The following is a 21,643-nucleotide window of genomic DNA, read 5'->3' on the forward strand; positions in this document are numbered from 1 at the left end:
AGGGTTGTGTTGATGATTCTCCCCAGCTAGTTCCCCGAGTGGATCAGGTTCGGTGGAAATTATCCCCAGTAGAGTCTATACTACCTGTAGATTGGCAGCTATCCTCAGCAGAGATGAGCATTGGTTGTTCCCCTAGCGGAGTCCCTGAGCGGATTGGATCCGGTGAAGGTTGTCCCCGGTGGGATCTATTCTTTCTCCAGCAGCAGTGCTATTCCTCAACATGAGTGAGAAGTTGGTGCTTTTCCCCCGCAGAGCATTCCTCAGACAGAGTCTCCCCACAGAGTTGGAGAATTCATCAGTTTGTGTGCTCAGCAGAGCAATCCGTTTCCTCCTCAGCAGGAGTTTTCATCATTCTGCATCTTGCATGTAGTAATCATTGCATCTTCAAATCGCGTAGCATTTCCATTCGATATGGAGCATTACGCCATAGAAAAATTCAAACATATGCATTCATGTGTTAAACCTAATCAGACCATATCCCTGGCAGAGGCGGATCGTTGTTCAACATCTGTACGGCACATTTGCTACAGTTGCTCCTGACAGCATTCAGGATTGATAATTCCCCAAAGAGGTTTATTTCCTCACCCGCAGGTGAGAGGAAAGCTTGATTCTCCCCAATGAGATCCCCAACAAGTGTTTAGCCTTGCCTCGACATATGTAGATGTCATCCTTGTGATACTGGTAAGTGTCATGTCAGTACCCGTGTGTGTTCTTTCCTTGGTGTCGGTAAACACCATCTTTCGGTGTCGGTAAACATCGAGTTTTACTTCAGTCATTCGTTAATGTCTGGTCGTCTTTTTTGGTGTCGGTAAACACCATCTTTCGGTGTCGGTAAACATCGAGTTTTACTCCAGTCATTCGTTAATGTCTGGTCGCCTTTTTTGGTGTCGGTAAACACCATTCTTTCGGTGTCGGTAAACATCGAGTCTCACTCCAGTCATCGATAAATGTCTGGTCGTCTTTTTTGGTGTCGGTAAACATCATCCTTCGATGTCGGTAAACATCGAGTCTTTCTCCCAGTCATCGGTAAATGTCTGGTCTTGCTTCACTTTTGTACGCATCATCTTTCGATGTCGGTAAACATCAGGTATCTTTTCCCAGTTCATCCGTTGATGTCTGGTCACCTCTCCGTTGGTGTCGATAAACGTCGAGCTTCTCCCATGCGTCCGTTGACGTCTGGTCGAGTTTTTCCCATTCGTCTGTTGACGTCTGGTTGTATATCTCTTTCCCCAGTTCATCCGTTGATGTCTGGTCACCTCTCTGTTGGTGTCGATAAACGTCGAGCTTCTCCCGTGCGTTCGTTGACGTCTGGTCGAGTCTTTCCCATTCATCCGTTGATGTCTGGTCACCTCTTCGTTGGTGTCGATAAACGTCGAGTTTTTTCCCAGTTGTCCGTTGACATCTGGTTGCATTTCTTTTCCCAGTCATCGGTAAATGTCTGGTCGTCTTTTTGATGTCGATAAACATCATCTTTCGATGTCGGTAAACATCGAGTCTCACCCCCAGTCATCGGTAAATGTCTGGTCGTCCTTTATTGATGTCGGTAAACATCATCTTCCGATGTTTGTAACATCTCGTCCTTCCCATTCATCCGTTGATGTCTGGTCACCTCTCCGTTGGTGTCGATAAACGTTGAGTTTTTCCCATTCGTCCGTTGACGTCTGGTTGTATCCCTTTCCCAGTTCATCCGTTGATGTCTGGTCACCTCTCCGTTGGTGTCGATAAACGTGAGTTTTTTCCAGTTGTCCGTTGACATCTGTTTGTATGTCTTCATCCCAGTCATCGGTAAATGTCTGGTCGTCTTTTGTTAGTGTCGGTAAACATCATCTTTCGATGTCGGTAAACATCGAGTCTCATCCCAGTCCTCGGTAAATGTCTGGTTGTTCCCCAGCCAGAGATCCCCAGTAGAGTCGTTGGTAAATGTCTTGTCTGGTTACTGTTGCAAATATCCTGTTCATTCCCCGCAGAGTGCAAATTCCTACGGTTCTTTGGTATTCAATCCATGTTTACCTTGAAGGTCTGACAGCCGTTGCTCTCATCCGTTCAGGTTCCCAGTTGATTGAAAAGGGGCAGCTATAGCACCTCAAATTTGCACCTCCCATTTGTATATACATTTCATTTTTAGGTCATTAACATTGCATTGTCATTGCATAGTCCATAACATCTCATCAGGCAAGACTGGTCAGGAGATTCAACTGTGCAAGGCAACAAGAGCATTTGCCATGAGATCAAAGCCCTAGGGTGATTCCCATGAGTTCACATGATTCAAGGATCACTTTGAAGCAATTTGGTCAAGTGCTGAAGGCTCAGAATTCAACAGTCCATGTGCAAATCATCTGAGGCCCACAATAGTCAACAGAAGTCAAATGCAAAGTCAACTGTGGATTTGAAGGTGGGAAGTGTTTAGAGATGCCTCATTCATGTGAAAACAAGTCTCATTTGACATTTCAAACATCAACATTGAAGAATTTGGGGTCAGATCAAGATTTTCCAAAAATAGCAGGTGACCTGTAATTTGAACTTTCCAAAAATGGAAAGGTTTTGGACCAACTTCATCTCAAGATTACATTATCAAGACAGCTTCAAATGAAATTTTATCCAACATAAAAGTTGAAGATCTTTCTCTCCCATTTCCAAAAAGTCCAAGATCATGAATTTCTCATGTGTGGTTGAGAAGATATGGTTCAATCATGGCAAAGTGTGCTTAAAAGTTCAAATGAGCATAACTTTCAAACCAAAGCTCCAAAATGAGTGGTTCTTTTTGCATTTTGATCCTTATAACATGTATTTTCCAAGAATACCATTATTTGACATGAATTTCATTTGCATGGCCTTTGGTTTATTCATGAAGTTTTTGGAAGAAAATTGCATAACATCTTTTTGGTTGATCATGGGCATACCAAACCAATTCACAAGCTTGCATGGGATGTTTTTAAGTGGATTTGGGCCTTGAAAGAGCACTGTTCACGTGCATGGGGTGCATGAAGTGAAAATCTCATTTTTGCACAAACACCTTCCAACTTACTAATCACAATTGCATTTGGCCTAAGCAAGTCTTAAACATGATTAGCATGGAGTATATATACTTAACCCTAACTGTTTTCACCATTAGCAACATTTCAGATCTAGAATCACAAAAATCTCAAAAAATTTCTCTCAAACTTTTTCCAAATTTCTTCAAACAAAAGCACATTCTCTGGATCAATTCATGTTCATGAGAGGTTTCTGAGTAGAACTGGACTTGAATTCAAAGCAAACCGTGCCATATTTGTTCATGTGCAAAGATTGAAGCATCCATAGCAGTTGAAGATTGAGCTGGATTCAGTTGTGTTTGAGCTTCTAATTCATCACCAATCACATCCACAAGCATCATAGAAGATTCCTGGACCTTCACAAACCTTAAAACGAGCCAATTCCAGTTGCTGTTCTTCAACAGGTCAGAATTCGACCTCTTCTATTTTGCAAATTGTTATGATGTTCTTGTAGATCCTTGAATGGTGATGATACTGGTGAAAAAAATCGAGTGAAATGATGCTATATCCATGAAGTTATGTTCAATTAAAGTTTTGATGTCAATTTTTTATTCCTTCGATTTGGCTTGATTGTGTTGTTTTTGCATGAATCCTTGCTTGATCTTTGATGTATGTGGAACGAAGCTTCGAATGCTATGCTTATTTTGTATTTCTGGAACTTTTTTTTGAGATCTGGAAAATCCAGATGAAGATCTTCATGATCTTCATGAGCTTCATGCGTTCCAGTATTGGCCACGGTTTCGCTTGAGTTTAGCTACGAAAATTCATGCAATTAGCTACGAGATCTGGAATTGCCATGCACTAGGAATTTAGTCAAAACTGTGTCGTTTGGCTTTGGCGCGCTGGGAAATTTAAAAATGCGCCAGGTTCGATTCCTGGCGGGGACACTTTCCATATTGCCTTGCCAATTATTCCATTCCCTCCACATTTCATACCTTGGCTCCATTTCATTTTTCAAATTTTTCCTAAACTTCCAAAAATCATATAAAATTGAAAATTAATCCAAATGATCTCCAATTTTTTGCATCATGATCCTCATTTTGTCTACTTTTTTATGATCATTAAATTGCAAGTTGTGCCTGGCTTAAAAAATGATTTGTCCTAGGGTGTTTGAATGTACATGAATGTTTGACCTTACCTTGTTCCATTCATCATAAAATGCTAAAAAATGATCCAATGCTTCTGAAATTTTGTGTGTGATTTCTAGACATGTTGAGTGATGTTTTGGCTTTAGTTTGAGATTTTTCCCATGATCCATCTCTGTTTTATGATTATGCTAACTTGGTGTGACAATTTGTGTCACACATGTGATTGTCTTGATTATGTTATGTGATTTCCATGCCTAATGATGTCCAATGCCTCTAATTTTTTGTGTGATGACCATGTTATATGTCCTGTTTACTCATGAATTTTGCCCAGATTATTTGAGTCATTTTTGATTTGATGTGCATTTGTTTCTTCTGATGTCTCAATGTGATCACCATTTGCATGCCTTGCCATGTTTTGTTCATGAAATGAATTTGGTTAATGATTTTGGTATGAGACTTTTTGAGATGTGTTCTTGATTGAATGAAGGTGATTCATGTTAAATTTCAAGTTCTGTTTTGAATGTTTGACCCTCTTTTGACCCTAGGCTTTGACCTAGTGGTTTGGACTCACTGTTTGGATTATGGATTTCAGGTTCAGATGCACATTGCCATGATTGGAGTGGCTCATTCATTTGAGTTTGATTAATTGGTTGATGATTGGCTAACATTGTGTTGTTTTGTAGGTTGATACCAATTTATTTGTGTTGTGCCTTATGGCTTGCACATTGGTGCCTGATGCATTGCCTGTCTATTCATTATTGCCTGATGACTGTTGATTGTTTGTCTGTACAGTTGAACTGATTAGTTTAGATTTTTCACAAGTACCTAAGTTGCTTTAAGTTATTTTGAACTTGCATTGCTTTGCTTGGCTGCTTAACCACTGAGGTATATTTCCTTTGACTTCATGTAGTCTGGAAGACCTTTCCTGTTATGTGGGCAGGCACCTGTCTGAAGCCCTCCTTAAGAGGCAATGCTTGTGTTTGTTTATTTTGTGCCCTGTACATATCAAAGACCTCCTAAGTGAAGAGGCATTGGCAGATACAAGGGATGTGCAATCCATCCCCTGCTATTCAGTTGAGTCATTCACTTTGCTCACACACCTTGTGTTGATGCATTGTGGATAATAACCCAAGATCATGTTGTGTCAGTCATCTGTGGAGAAGAGTTCCTACATCCTGAACTCCCATACTTTCATTTGTCTGAAGCTCCCAGGCCAGGGATAAGAGCTGTGAGGTCTTACCCTCACTTCCTATTTCATCTGCTTCACCCTAACTCTCAATGTTAGGGTTAAGAGCTAATCATACCCCATTCCAGTGGCTTGTTTGTTGAGGTTGACATGACCCCTTGACTAAAGTCTAGCCTTGTATGAGCCCATCTTCTTGCATATAGTGTGTGTGCTTGCTTTTTGTGCTTGTATGTATTTGATTGTGCTGTGTAGGCTAGCTTGCGTCCTGTGCAAGTTAGGATAGAAACCTTAACATAGGGATCGTATGCATGACAACTTCTAGGCTCGAGTCGTAGTCTCCCTAGTAGTTTGTGTCTCCCTTTGTCTCTGGTTAGGTTAGAAGTTCTTTGCCTATTAAGGGGAACTACGTCGCCCTGATCCTCATACCAGATGAGGTACGTAGGCAGGAGATGAGCTGATCTCTCCGGGCGCCCTTTTTTCTTTTGCAACCCCTTTGTGTGTGTTTGGAGTCTAACGTAAGTCCAGCGATTGGCAGTTGGTTTCCTGTGTGTGTTTGTTGGTTCGGAGTCTGATGTAAGTCCAGCGATTGGCATTCGATTTCCATATTTGCCTGTTTGTGTGGAGTCTGACGTAAGTCCAGCGATTGGCAGTCGGTTTCCTGTGTTGGTTTTGTTTGGCGTGCGTTAGCCGAGCTACGAGTGCTCTGATTCTTCTCTGGTTAGAGAAGATACGTATGCATAGGATGCGACATCCTAGCGAGCACGTTTCCCCTGTCCCGAACTACGTCGACTCTGATGTTTGTGTATGACAAGCTACGTAGGCCTAGGATGCGATATCCTGCCGAGTCCTGTTTCTTCCGTCTTTCTGTGTTTCCTTCCAGCCTTGTGCAGTTTGTGAGCAGTCTCTAGCAACCTTTCTTCTATTCTTCCGAGCGTGGATCCCGTAGAGTACTACGGATGCGTAGGGGTGCTAATATCTTCCCTTCGCATAACCGACTCCCGATCTCATCTTTCTCTGGTCGCGAGACCATGTTCTTTCCAGGTTTACTTCGAGCGTTTCCTTTCCCTCTTTTGGGATAAATAACGCACGGTGGCGGCTCTGTTGTTTCGTTTTCCCGCCGGTTTTTTCGCGTAATGCGACACTTGTGATTTCTAAAACTAGACTTTATTGCAAATTAGAAACTTTGGCCTTATGTCATTGCATTTTTTACACTCTTTTCTAAATCAAACTTGTAAATGAACTTAACCATATTGACTTAAAATTTCAAAAGACAAAAAGAAATAACACTCATTCAAACTCTTTTAGGCCCCTTTGTGCTTCTCTTAAACTTAAATTTTTGTTAAAAGCAATTCACTCACTTTGAAATTGATACCACGAACTACGAGGTTTTGATCCCTCGTTTTTATGTTGGTACATAGGCACAAGTCCGAAGGTATTGTCAAACATAAAAATATAATTAATAAATTCTTTTCTCATCCCCACACTCTATTTGTTGCAAACATCATTTTATACCAAAAACACATACACACGTAAAAAGGGGCTCCCTAGGAGTACCTAGGACACTTTGGGTGCTAGCACCTTCCCTAGGATGATGAAATTTGAAGTGTCCCTTGAGATATTTGATCAATTGGTGAAGAAGCTTGCTGAAGAAGTTACTCAAGATACCCAGATGAACTAAGGTTTCCAAGACAAATCAACTTCAAACTCTTGAAGAATGCTTGATCCAAATAACATGTAGAGATCATTGGGACTCATACATGATGCTTAGAGTCATTGTGGATCATTCCTTGGTTGTGCTCTTGGCAATGAGGGTCTTAAACCCTAGATGTGAACTTGATAGATCAATAGTGATCATGCCCTACCTACAAAAGAGTTAGGCAAATATAAATACATATTTTTTTGGTATTTTGGTTGGTAAAATGATAAAATACAAGTATGATACAATCACATGGTGCTTGGTGATCTCTCCCAAAACAAACCCAATGAAAGAGGGGTAAGGAGGTTGCCAAGGTATGATCCCAATGCTAATGCATATGATGAGATTGCATGAGGGATCTTAGGGTCAAAATTGGAGTCTTACACATCTTTGATTGATGTTGTTGTATCTTTGTTCATGTTCACATGTTGTACATATGTGTTTACATACCATGCTTGATATTGTTATGATCATGCTTTCATATATTTGTTGATGTCATGTATTAACATCTTCTTCATTTTCTTATCTTTGTGGATGTCATGTTTGAACATCTTCTTCATCCTGGTTTGTCCTCGTTGATGTCATGCTTGAATATCTTCTTTATCATGTGCTTATATTTGTTGATGTCATGCTTGAACATCTTCTTCATTTGCTTATCTTTGTGGATGTCATGCTTGAACATCTTTCTTTACCATTTGTTTACCTTTGATGTTATGCGTGAACATATTTCTTTATCATTTGCTTATCTTTGTGGATTTCATGAGTAAGTTGATGTTATATCCAAACCATGTCTTACTTCATGCATATACATGTTCATTCTACTTATTATGACATCCATATACATGTTCATGCATTGTTATGTCATTCATCTTTGTTTCTTCTGATGATATATCCATGTCATTCATATTCATGTTAACTTTATACATCTTTGATTGATGTTATTGTATCTTTGTTCATGTTCACATGTTGTACATATGTGTTTACATACCATGCTTAATATTGTTATGATCATGCTTCCATATATTTGTTGATGTCATGTATGAACATATTCTTCATGTGCTTGTCTTTGTGGATGTCATGTTTGAACATCTTCTTCATCCTTGTTTGTCCTATTGATGTCATGCTTGAACATTTTCTTTATCATGTTCTTATATTTGTTGATGGCATGCTTAAACATCTTCTTCATTTGCTTATCTTTGTGAATGTCATGCTTGAACATATTTCTTTACCATTTGTTTACCTTTGACGTCATTCGTGAACATCTTTCTTTATCATCTGCTTATCTTTGTGGATGTCATGCTTATCTTTTGTTTATCTTTTTGCCCAAATCCAAGGGAAAGACCTCTTTATTAACTTAATGTCATAGGTAGTTTATCAATCCCTAGTTCCCCTTTGACCTTGTTAGAGTAATTCTCACTTTCAACTTAGATTTAAGTAAGAGTTTGTATCTCTTGTAAGTATGTTTATTATGAACACTTACTTACCTAAGCCTTTTTGAGCCACTCTTTTTGCCATGTGTTCATAATTTTGTCTATTTTATGATGGTGAAAAGAAATTCCATAATTGATTTATTTTTCACATACTTAGACTTGTCCAAAGTTGGTACCTTTTTAGGATTGTTTTAGGGTTTCAAATGACCTTCTTTGGCTGATACTTTAATTTTTCTTGATCACCATGACTTGTACGAATATTGTGCATCGAATATGAACTTTGTTTGATATTGTTAATATGTGACTCTTGGTTTTGACCTAATTTTGTCTTACTTTAATGTATGTTTACATGTTTATGTGCTTTGAACTTTGTTACTATGCCATGAAATTTTGTGTGTTTATTTTGCCATTGATCCATGATTCACATGTCATTCTATCATGTCTTGTTAAACCTTAACATACATGTCTTGAATACCTTAACTTGTTTTCATGATTAAGTTGATGTTATGTCCAAACCATGTCTTACTTCATGCATATACATGCTCATTCAAGGGGATGGATTTTGATACCACCGAACTATTATTGTTTTAGAGAGCATGTACAAGTGCTAGGACATTTTCCCATAATGACAACCTTTGGCAGCAGAGACCATGCAAAAAGCATCCGGGTAAGGTATCTAATTGTCAATGATGTGTCTCCATATAACATTATTATTGGTAGGCCCTCGTTCAATGATCTAGAGGCAACATTGTCCACCCTATATCTTACATTAAAGTATCCTCTGGAAAACGACCGGGTTGGAATAGTGAAAGGTGATCAAGGAATAGCGAGGAAATGTTATAAAGATAGTTTAAGACATAAAAAGAGGAATCATGTTGACGAATCAATCAAAGATGATCAGTTAAAAGTGAACTTAGTCAATATCAACCCGAGAGAGGAATTACTAGGGAACCATTTAACAAACAGGGAAAATACAAGAAAGATACAAAATGACATCTGATCGTCAACACAAATCAAGTTGGTGTCATTCAGATGTCTAAAGATGAAGATGGGAGGAATAAAGTAAATTTAAACATAATTCATCATCCTCTCATACATGACTGGTTAAGCACACCATGAAGGCTTTGTAAATAGGTATCGAATATATTATGCTCAATGTCGTAGCAGTCGGACAAACAAAGTTTCTAGTATGAGCTATCGATCACTTCACCAGATGAGAAGCATCAGAGACAACGAACAAAATCATATTGTCCGAAATAAGCAAGGAGCAAAAAAGGATCGAAAAGCTATGAACCTATAACATATATGAAATTTTTTTGCTCTACCATATTACATCTCATTCGGCTAATTTGGAGAATCCTTTAGCAACAATTAGTCAAGCTAATATAATGAGATCGGTCGTGATCAATATACCTATTTGGGAATGTCATACTTTGGATGAGGGAGTTAGCTTGGTAGGCCTAGATAACTTGGCAGCCACACAAAGAACTACCAGGAGGATCAATATCAAAGTCAGGTAAAGGGAATGTCACGGAGGAAGTTTGATGATAATGAAGGTGGCGAACTTCAAGAAAAAAGATAGGCTTGTTCCGGATGGGGAAGGGTCATTTCGTATCCATCAGAGGATGAATAAAGAGGCTTACAAGTTGGGAGATTTAGAGGGTATTGAAATATCTGGGACCTGGAATGTAATTATTCTTGAGTCCTATCATAACTAGTCTATGTAATAAATATCATAAATAAAATTATGGGAAAACACTTTTCTCCCTTGCATAAGCGAGATTTTTTAATTAGGCACCCAAAGTCAAAGAAATATACTTTGTAAAGCATGTAAAATAGGTCCTCTGGCATAATCGACTTCGGTTAGGCAAAGTAAATTGAAACCTTTGGCCTAAATAAAGTCCAAGAAACTTGAAGCCTCTAGCATTATCAACTTCGCCCGGGCTACGTAAATTGAAACCTCTGGCCTAAATGAAGTCCAAGCAAATTGAAGCCTATGGCATAATCAACTTTGGTCAGGATAAGTAAATTGAAACCTCTGGCCTAAATGAAGTCCAAGTAAATTGAAGCCTTTGACATAATCAGCTTTGGCCAGGCTAAGTAAATTGAGACCTCTTGCCTAAATAAAGTCCAAGAAACTTGAAGCCTCTGGCATAATCGGCTTCGTCCAGACTAAGTAAATTGAAACCTCTTGCCTAAATGAAGTCCAGGAAACTTGAAGCCTCTAGCATAATCGGCTTCGACCAGACTAAGTAAATTGAAACCTCTAGCCTAAATGAAGTCCAAGCAACCTGAAGCCTTTGGCATAATCGGCTTCGGCCGGGCTAAGTAAATTGAAACCTCTGTCCTAAATGAAGTCCAAGCAACTTGAAGCCTCTGGCATAATCGGCTTCGGCCAGGCTAAGTAAATTGAAACCTCTAGCCTAAATAAAGTCCAAGCAAGTTGAAGCTTCTGGCATAATCGGCTTTGTCCAGGCTAAGTAAATTGAAACCTTTTTCCTAAATAAAGTCCAAGAAAATTGAAGCCCCCGACATAATCGGCTTCGACTAGGCTAAGTAAATTGAAACCTCTGGCCTAAATAAAGTCCAAGCAACTTGAAGCCTCTGGCATAATCGACTTCGCCGGGGATAAGAAAATTAAAGTCTCTGGCCTAAATAAAATCCAAGCAACTTGAAGCCTCTGGCATAATCTGCTTCGGCCAAACTAAGTAAATTCACAAACCTCTGACTTTAAGCAGCGTGATTAACTTATCTCGGCCCCAATATCCGATATGATTTACTTAGAATTAGTCGGTATGAGATTCAAGAATAAGTGAAACCCCTCAAAACATTAAGCCCTGACTTGTTGAGGCTTCAGACCCCTGAGGTACAAGTTTTTATCTAAAATACAAGTTGATTCGCTTGAAGCCAACCAATTTATCTGATTTCCATATGAATAAATAAGTTGTCGTACATGAGATAAAACATGCATGGGCTATCATTATCCTAACAACAAAAACATGCATTGAGGTGGTAAAAACAGAATTATGATTAACCGAGACATATAAGGGCCTTTCTGACTTATATATCGGGAACCTGTCGAGTTCTAAGACACATGTAAGTTGAGATCTCACTTGGGCTCTCTGATTAGGATTCACTGAGTTCTAAGGCGCCAGTAAGATGAGATCCCGTTGGGGCTCTCCAAATTATCTGTTCGATTTCACCATATACGATCCGCTGGTTTCTATGATCGAAATGTTACTTGAGCTCTCTAAATTGTTCCATATCACATACCCGTCAGGGTCCTCTGGAATCTCTAAAATAAAAAATCGTCGCAAGATGAAATCTTTGGTCGTGCTCGGGTCGTCATGGCCATAGGCATAAACCTATCAATATAAATTTTACATGTAATCCACGCCATATGTACACTAATAGAACTTCCATAAAACCCATTTCATAAAAGAAATGGTAAAGATAAAGGTAGTCCATAAACATTAAACAAAATATGAATATGTCATTGTATGGGTTGTAGCAGGACCCATATACAAAACAAACTGAAAGAACCCAATATTTTTGAAAACGTTACAAAAAGGATGATTAAAAAACTATTCTTCTTTATCCTCGCCCACGACCTCATGGTTACTGTCAACGGCACATTCCTCTTGGGTCAGATCATCAGTGGGAGATGGCTCGTCTTCTTCCATATCCACAAGATGACCATCAACTACAACTTTGAAAAAGTCCATCTCAGACAAGTCAAGATCAGGATAAAGGCATAAAGCTTGAGCCTTTTCCCTATCAAAGGTCGTATCACCTGCGTCGAGGACGTCAATTGGGCCTTCTGCAAAGAGCTTTGCAATTGGTCATTTGAATCTTGAATTGATTTTATCTCCTCAGATTGTTTGCTAATAATGAACTTCAATTCCTGATTCATAGCCTCTGATTTCTCCCTCCTGGTCTTCTCTTTCGATAATTGTTTCTCCAGGTCGGATAGTCTAACCGCTTGCGTTTTCTGTATCTCTTTTAGTTGATTGATCTCTTGGTTAAGCTTTATCTCGTTCTGGTCATAATCATCCCCGATCTCAAATAACTTTGGGGTTAAAATAACACTTCTCGTCAGATAAGAACTGATGTTTTTTGTTAGCTTCTATCGTCCTATAGTTTTCACCTTGGTCACATCTTCTGTGGCATTCAGGTGATCATAAAGGAATTTCAATTCATCGAAACTGTTACTCTAGAACTTGAATCCATTGGATGATCTGGTTTAGTCACTTCTAGTAGTCTCACGCATCAAAGAAGAAACTTCTCAATCGGCTCAACAAATCTCGTCACTCATCAAAGTTTTCATCTTCTTTGGAGAACTCAAACGAAGGCTCTTCGGTGACGAAAGGGTTGAAGATTGGGGTTCCAAAACATTGGTGACTTTTTTGCTTGGGGATACTTTCTTTTTATTCGGTAATCGGGTTTCTAAACCAAACATGTCCAATTCAGCAGCACTTTAGGCGACTACCCACCTCGCTGCCCGAGCTTCCAGCATCAACTTCTTTTGTTCCTTCACAGACATGTCAGTCATTTTTGTGTGCAGACAAAATGAGAAAATAAGTCAGTAGAGTGCAGAATGGTACCTCAAGTGATACACAAAGGAAATAAATGATCATTACCCAGGAAAGAAAGAGTTTTCTCTTTGGGTAATAACAATAGATCCCAGACCTTCATCATACGGAAGGAATTTAATATGGCCGAGGATATCACCTCATGGTCATGTAATTTATCAAAGTCAAAGTTGGATACTGAAAGAGAACTCCCAATCCAGTAGATGAGAAAACGATGAGACCCGTCTAGCGTGTATATCACTTGAGGACATCTCAGTCCATACCTAACTCGAAGAAATCGGTCTTTGAAACCTTTCAGTTGGTGGCGTAAGCTTGTAGAAAACTCTTGTCGGGGAGGCCACTAATGGTCACCCATCTTCCCTTCTTAACGCCTTTAATTTCAAAAAAGGATAAAAAATAAACCTATGGTGGGATCTATATCCATGGCCTCACAAACTATTTCGAAAGCTTTGATATACCCCCAGTTATTAGGACGAAGTTGAGAAGGGGCAGTATTCAGGGTTCTTAATAGATCAGATTCAAAATCAGTAAAGGGAATGAGGATGTTAAAATCTTTCAGTACCCGACATAGAAATGGAAATATTCATCTTTAACCCCTCTAGGACGAGATATACAAACATGTTCCCCTGAAATACAAGGCTCCAAAGTAATGTTGTCTTTGTTCCTTATAGAAGAGACATTCTTCAAAGATCAAAGTTTGATAATATCCACCTCAGAGCTGTGATCATAACTCATTACTTCTTGATCAAACGACTCCACAATCTCCATCAACATCTCTACTGATGAACCTGATGAAGAATATTCAGAATCATAATCGCTAAAAGAGGCAACAATATTACCTTAAGCCTCATTTTATAATACAGTCAAATTCAGCCTGGGTTAGAGTGTCCCTACATCCTCTCATGTAAAAATCCCAAAGATCTTTTATTTTGCGGGCACTCAAAGCTCTTAAGACATGTGTATTATCATCACATGCATCAACAATAGTCATTGAATATAAAAATGTAGAAACAAAATGTAAATGTACCTGATCTTGAAGAATGGACAAAAACTCTAAAGGTTTCTTTGAAAAGAGAAATAAATTCCTTTAGTAAATGACGATCCAAAAGACAAAGAGATGACTTTAATCAAGAGGAAATCCTTTTGAGAACTTAAGAAGCATGCAACATTTCAGATTATTAAAAGGGATCAAATCCCCATAAAAAGTCATTATTACTATGGAAGGAGAGAATCTGGTGAAGATATAATATCATGATTAAAGGTGCGTCACTACAAACGAATGTAACGACATAAGTGGACTGAAGAAAAAGAAGAAAATTTTGGGCTTCTTTTGTCCGAACGTTTCAACCTTTTAGGTCTCATGCTCGGAGGACTTATGTACATGCCAAAAATTAAGTTTGACCAACCGAGGTGTAAAGTTGGCAAAGCCTATTATATATTCGAGTTTTCTGAGGCCAAGTTGTTATGACAGTTGAGTGTAGGTGAGGTTAGCAGACCCGATAATCGTGTTATCGTCCACTAATCGGAACCCGAATAAGCAAAACGGAGGGACCTCTTATAAACTGGGGATGATCTAATTAATGCAAGTCAGATCTGGTGACAAGGTTAAAATCTCATGTGAAGGGTCGCGAGAAACAATTAAAAGATGATACATTATGGTAAGAGAATTATAATTAGTGAAGGGGATGGAGTTATAGGGCAATTATAAGGATGACATACGTTATTAATAGATATATTTATGGAGAATATGGAGAGTCAAGCATGGTGGGAGATGGAAACCTATAAATAGAGGGATGTTTAGAGGGTAAAAGACAAGCAAAAACGAGACAAATACACATAACAGACACTCCAACCATTCATTTTAGACTCTCCTTGACTGAAAACAAGGAAGTCAACCTTTTAGTGTTTTTAGCAAGAATATTACTCTATTGGTTTTCTATGTCAGCTAAAAGAGTGATTAGCAAACGGGGTAAACGTGACAAACTTTTGCACTGCCATATAAAGATAAAAGCTTGGGTGACAACTGTTTTGAGTCGGAAATAATGGTCATCGATCGATCACTCGAAGGAAGAGGTGATTCGCTCAAATTGCTCATAGTGCGAGGAAGCTACCATACAAAAGAGTTCAAGAGACCTAAAGTCAGAATACTTCCAACAAATATCTACATCTCACACATGAAGAATCTCAAATACCCAATTTTAAATTTAAATTTCATTCACTATTCTCTTTCACATATTAACTTGAACATCTGAGTGCTAACTTTGCATACAATTTTCCTCCTTTGCATTTCAAATTCAGATTAACCATTGTTAATCGCAACTACTAATTCTTCGATCAATTTTGTTTTCATAACTGAACTGTTTATTATTTATAATGTACATATTTGTTTTGCTAAATAACACATTTTTAAAAATAAACACAACATACACTCTCAAATCAATATTATAAATAAATTTGAGTTTTTTTTTGTTACATTTGACAATTAATGTATCTTCTTATTAGATACATCAACCGTGCACCAAAAATAGTCAAATTTTTGTAATATTCTCTTTGCTCCTTTTTAAATATCATTTATTTTTTATTTTTTACACTTATCAAAAAATTTAATTAATTCTTTTATTTTTCAAAAATTAATTCTCCTTTTACCTATAAATCCTTAATTATTTAATATATTTTTTTTATTCTTTTTCTCTATAATAAATATTTAAGAATAATTGTGACAAAAAATATAATTAATATTATCTTAAATTTTGAAAATCACAAGAAAAGAAAAATAATATTTAAAAGGAAGGGAGAGAGTAGAGATTAGATGGTGTAATTTGTTTTCATGGTACAAGTACATCCATCATTTGTTTTAAAAAATTGAAAACTGTCAAACATGCACACTTTTCAAAGATCTCACACTTTAGCGTTTTAAAGTCTGTTTGATGTCCTCTTCTTCTTTCATTCCTCACTCAATCACTCTCAAATGGAAGAGAGAACACAAATTGCTTTTCTCTTTCTCTTTTCCTTATTCTTTGCATTCCTATCTATCCCCTTAATTTCCTCGCACTCTTTTGAGTTCCAAACCCACTCACTACTCCTCCATTCTCTCCCCCACCCACTAACACTCTCATGGCCCGAATCCGAATTCACAGAAACCGACCCAGAAACCTCCACCACCCTCTCTCTCCACCACATTGACGCTCTCTCCTTCAACAAAACCCCACAACAACTCTTCAACCTCAGACTCCAAAGAGACACTTCCAGAGTTAAAACATTCACCTCACTATTATCCTCATCTCAAAACCAAACCCGGCCCGAAGTATCCAGATCCGGTTCGAGTACAAGCAGCTCCGTAATCTCGGGTTTCCCCCTAGGAAGCGGCGAGTACTTCACGCGCATAGGCGTCGGAACACCACCAAGATACGTTTACATGATTCTCGACACTGGAAGCGACGTCCTTTGGCTTCAATGTGCACCTTGTCAGAATTGCTACTCACAAACCGACCCAGTTTTTGATCCTAAGAAGTCCACTTCTTATGCCGGAATCCCCTGTTCGTCTCCTCTCTGCCGCCGCTTAGACTCGCCGGGATGTAACCGGAAGAAGATTTGCCAGTATGAAGTCTCCTACGGCGATGGATCATTCACAGTCGGAGATTTCTCAACTGAAACGCTGACATTTCAGAGAACAGGTGTCCCCGGTGTCGCCCTCGGTTGTGGTCACGACAACGAGGGACTCTTTAACGGCTCCGCCGGTTTATTCGGTCTCGGCCGTGGTGGTTTTTCTTTTCCAATCCAAACCATGAACCGGTTTAACAAAAAATTCTCTTACTGTTTTGTGGACCGGTTTGTCTCCACTAAACCGTCTTCCGTTAATTTCGGCGTCAAATCCGTTCCGCGAACCGCATTATTCACACCTCTAATTCAAAACCCCAATTTACACTCTTTCTACTACGTTGAACTTCTTGGAATCAGCGTTGGCGGCGCGCCGGTTAGAGGCGTCTCGGCTTCAATGTTCCGGCTCGATAAAACAGGAAACGGCGGCGTGATTATTGACTCTGGCACTTCAGTGACGCGGCTCACTAGTTCTGCTTACGTGGCACTTAGAAACGCGTTTCGGGTCGGAACTGGTTATTTGAAACGAGCACCCGAATTTGAACTTTTTGACACGTGTTATAATTTGGCGGGGTTTAGGGAGTTGAAAGTTCCGACGGTGGTGTTTCATTTTCGGGGTGCCGATATGGCATTACCGCCGGGGAATTTACTGATTCCGGTGGATAGCAACAACAGAACTTTCTGTTTTGCTTTTGCTGGAACGGCAAATGGGTTATCTATTATAGGGAATATTCAGCAGCAAGGGTTTCAGGTTGTGTATGATTTGGCGGGTTCTCGGGTCGGATTTGCACCACAAGGGTGTGCGTGATTGTCAAGTGATTTGAGAATTTATTTTTTTCCGGCTTATTTTAATTTATGAGTCTCCAATTACTGGCTACTTTTGATATTAAGTGAATTATCATCATTAATTAATGGACAATAATTTAATTTCCGCTCCCTAGCAAGTACTTCAAAGCCAAACAACCGTTTGAAAAAAAATACTAGATCCTTAAATCACTTCATAGAAATGAAATCATTGTTTGGTATTTATTGAAGTAACTATATTTATCGGAAGCAATCCTATCAATAAAGGAGTTAATTGTGTACATCTTAAAAATTTAGTTGAATAATCAAGGTATGAGATTGGCTGAGTTTACACGCGCACCCAAACTATTTAAAATCAAATTGGAATAACAATTAAATAGGGTAAGGTCATTAGGCCGAATAGTCCGACCTACTAATCGGAGTCCGAGTATGACATGAGACCTATTAATCAGAATTCGGTTAGGACACTTGAATAAGTAAGACGAATCCGACCTCCTATCCACTAAGAGTGATCCCATCAGTGGAGGTTAGACCCGATGATAAGGCCATGACGTCATTTGAAAGGTCGCAAGAGACGATTACTATATTATATATTATGGCAGGGAGTTACAGTTATTGAAGAGACAATCGTTAAAAGACAAATATAAGGGGCGTCAGGCGTTATTAACAGGAGAATTTATGAAGGATATGAAAAGTTAGGAAAAAGGATAAGGAAACCTATAAATAGGAGGATCCTCGGAAAGTAGAGAAAAAAACAAAACACGGAAACCTCACATAACATACACTTCAATCATTCATTTTAGGTTATCCTTAAACTAGAACAAGGAAGTCAACATTTTAGTGTTTTTTAACAAGAATATCTGGCGCCCACCGTGGGGCATCGGTAAAACTTGCTCAAGCCACGGAAAAATCATCACTAAAGCGTTAGTACTTCGACCGAATGATGTCAGGATCATCTCCCAATCGAAGTGACCCACCTCCGCCGCCAGACATAACTCAATTGCTCGCGGTGGTAGAAGCATTTTGTCAACAAAACGAAGTCTTACAAGATAGTGGCCAAGTCTTGCAATCGCAAAGTCTTTAAGATGGAGACACAGAAGAGGAGCCTCTGGACTCTCAACCTTTATCTGAAGCTATCTGGGATGATCAGGTCTCAGAGAACTTCAAGACACAATCGTCAGTATCTTTCAATAGTAATACTGATCCCTAAGAGCACATTATTGCCATTAACAATCAAATAGCCATAGTAAGAGCTTCTGATTCACTCAAATGTAAGCTCATGGTTGGGACCTTTAAGGAAGGTGCTCTAAGGTGGTATATGAGTCTACCCAAGTTCTCGATCATCAACTACCAGGAATTAACCAAGAGGATGGTACAACACTTTTCGGTAAGTAAGCATATGAAAGTGTCGACTACTAGTATATTTAACGTCCGACAAGGGCACACGGAATCTCTCTGGGAATACATGGCAAGATTCAATGAAGAAACAATTTAGGTATCCCATTCGAATAAAGAAATGTTCGTCGAAGCATTTCAGCACTGCCTTAAAGTCGGGCAATTCAATGAATCTTTAGCATAAAAACCGACATCCAACAAGGACGAGGTTATCACCCGGGTGGAATGTTACATCAAAGAAGAAGAAAGTAACATGGAAAAAAGATCCCGAGATGCAAAAGAGAAAGTGCAGTCCAAAGAAGAAGGAATCAAACATATGAAGGAATACTTTAAGCTAGAACCCAAAGATCGGCAAATAGCAAGGCCATCCCGACGACCGTTCATCCAGGATTACACGCCATTAAACGCTAGATGTGAAGACATCTTAAAGGAAGTCTATCACCTCAAATTGCTCCCCATGCCAGTGGTCCCAAAAGGGGGTGCATACTATAATGGGAAAGGACAAAAGTGCATGGTGTGCATCACAAACTTCGAGGATACCACACTGTAGCGGAGTATTCGTTACCATTGGAGATATTGACTAAATCCAAGGTAAATCATACAAGTCGAGTCGCCACCGCACTTCTATTTATCCAAAGGAATGGTTAGAAAGCGAACAAAACCCTAAAAGTTTTATCGAATCAAAAACTACTAAAAATGTCAGAGATCTGGGTAAGGGGGTTGGTTATGCAATGGGAAGGTGTTAGGCACCCAAAGCATCCTAGGTACTCCTAGGGAGCCCTTTTCACATTTGTTGCAAAGGTTGTTGTTTTTTTTTTGTGAAAATTTATTTGTGCAAACATGATTGAAGGGATGAGAAAAGCGTGTATGTTTATCTAATGTACTACTTACTAAAAGAAGGGTCAAAAGAAAATGACTCGCACGGACGTCGCATCCACTGCATACGTATCTCATATGAATATGAGAATCAGAGTCTTCGTAGCTCGGCTACCTATGGGTTAAAGAGGAGTGTGCTCGCTAAGACATCGCGTCTTATGCCTACGTATCTCATCTGGGATGAAAATCAGAGCAAAACGTAGTTCAACCACCTATGGGGTAAGGGTTGTGTTTTGGGGTGAACGACGTTACTACGCAATCTACCGGATGCTCGACCTTTGGAGACTTACTCGCCTGTAGTAGAAGGAGATAACGTGTTCTTAGGAGAAGAAAAATCAATGAGTTTGGGGTGTTTAGGGATGCTCATGCAAAATGGCAGTCCTAGATGAAGGAACCGCGCTACCTTAAACGACATGCCACGAGAGGCTATACGAAACCTAAGAAATCGGTAACATGCGGGAAAAGTAAAGGGATCGAGAGATCTACCGTACGGATAAAGATCCGAAGTAACAACAATTAGATAAATAAGAAACCCAAAGACTCTTCCAAGCTAAACACCATCAAAGAAAGCGAGTCAGTACAGGTAATCGGAATAGACCTCCAGGTGGTACCCCACAAATAAAGTGGAACACCAAGCAAGCTATCCCTGCAAGAGTATGTGAGCCCTCACAAAAACTCAACAAACAGGTTAGAGTAATATGACGGAATTAGGAGAAAACAATGCCATAACAAACACAAAATAGGTTAGAGCAAACAGGATAGGGTAATCAAGAGTTGCCCCCAAATCAAAATGTAACCACATGAATCATGCCATTAAAATTCACAAAAAGCTCACAAAAAGCAACCAAGGGTAGGAGGCCTAAACCTCTTGTCAAACACATGCATCAAAAGGGTATAAAATTCACCCATAATACCTCATACATTCAGAGCATTCAAATTAAAAGTATAAAGTAATGGGAATAAGGGCAAACCTGATTGGAGAGACCGATGAAATTGAATGGCACGGTTGGGTTTGCAAAGCAATCTGAGGGTTTATATGAGAGGGAATTGGTACTTTGCCGATGAGTTCCCTTCAGTCTCTGGAGGTTGCTCTGAACTCTATTAGCTCTTCTCTCACTATCTTTTTCCCTGCCAGGGTAATATGAATAGAATTCTTTTGTTTCACTGAAACTCTGAATTTATAACTTGATTTTTGTGGACCTGTGGGCTCAAATGAGAGAGACCCAAGTCCAAAATTTTTTTGTTATATTTTATTTATTTATTTATTTATTTTTTCGTTTTTCGTTTTTTCGTTTTTTTTTCGTTTTTTTTAAACACGTGGGTTTCGCCTAGCGAGCATGACAACTCATGAACAAATTTTTGCTCCTTCAAGATTAACGTTTTGACTGACGACTAGACCCTATTTGAACCTGTTGGAAGTATCTCAAGTCATTCCCTTGTGTTGACTGATCATCTAAATAAAACCCACAAAGTGTCTTGGATGATACTCAAGCTTCAAACAAAAGATGTTAGTGACACATTTTTGTGCTTTTGGTTAGTAAACAAAAGAAACAATGATGTATAATTCAAGCATGCTTGGTGATCTCAAACCAATCACAAGGAGTCCCATCCAAAGGCAAAGGGAACCAAGATGCTAAAGATCCTTGAGGCAATGCAAATGCAATGTTATGATGCCATGAGGGATCTTAGGGTCAAAATTAGGGTCTTACAGATGCCCCTATTTAAGGTCATTCTAGTCGGAGAAGTGAAGGTTAAAATCTTCGTCTCGACGGGGTAGAATGGGCTTAAATAATAACAAAGAGACGAATTTTGGTCCCTAAGAGACCTCATGATGCAAATGTAGGTATGAAAAATGGTAGCACTCTGTGGAGATATGTGTTCACAAAAGCAAAGAAATCAGAAGCCACTGATAATCCATATGAGCAATTCACTCCATGGGACCAAAAC

The 21,643-nt window shown here is 39.1% G+C and overlaps 1 protein-coding gene across 1 annotated transcript; it reads left to right on the plus strand.

Annotated features, from left to right (window-relative positions):
- Positions 1-15,856: 15,856 nt before the first annotated feature.
- Positions 15,857-17,498, plus strand: LOC127076085 (aspartyl protease family protein 2). The gene has a single exon (XM_051017640.1). The coding sequence runs from the start codon at positions 15,993-15,995 to the stop codon at positions 17,427-17,429; it is 1,437 nt and encodes a 478-aa protein (XP_050873597.1). The 5' UTR covers positions 15,857-15,992; the 3' UTR covers positions 17,430-17,498.
- Positions 17,499-21,643: the final 4,145 nt, after the last annotated feature.

Source organism: Lathyrus oleraceus, chromosome 4 (genome assembly GCF_024323335.1).
Source record: "Lathyrus oleraceus cultivar Zhongwan6 chromosome 4, CAAS_Psat_ZW6_1.0, whole genome shotgun sequence".
Taxonomy (NCBI): Eukaryota; Viridiplantae; Streptophyta; class Magnoliopsida; order Fabales; family Fabaceae; genus Lathyrus; species Lathyrus oleraceus.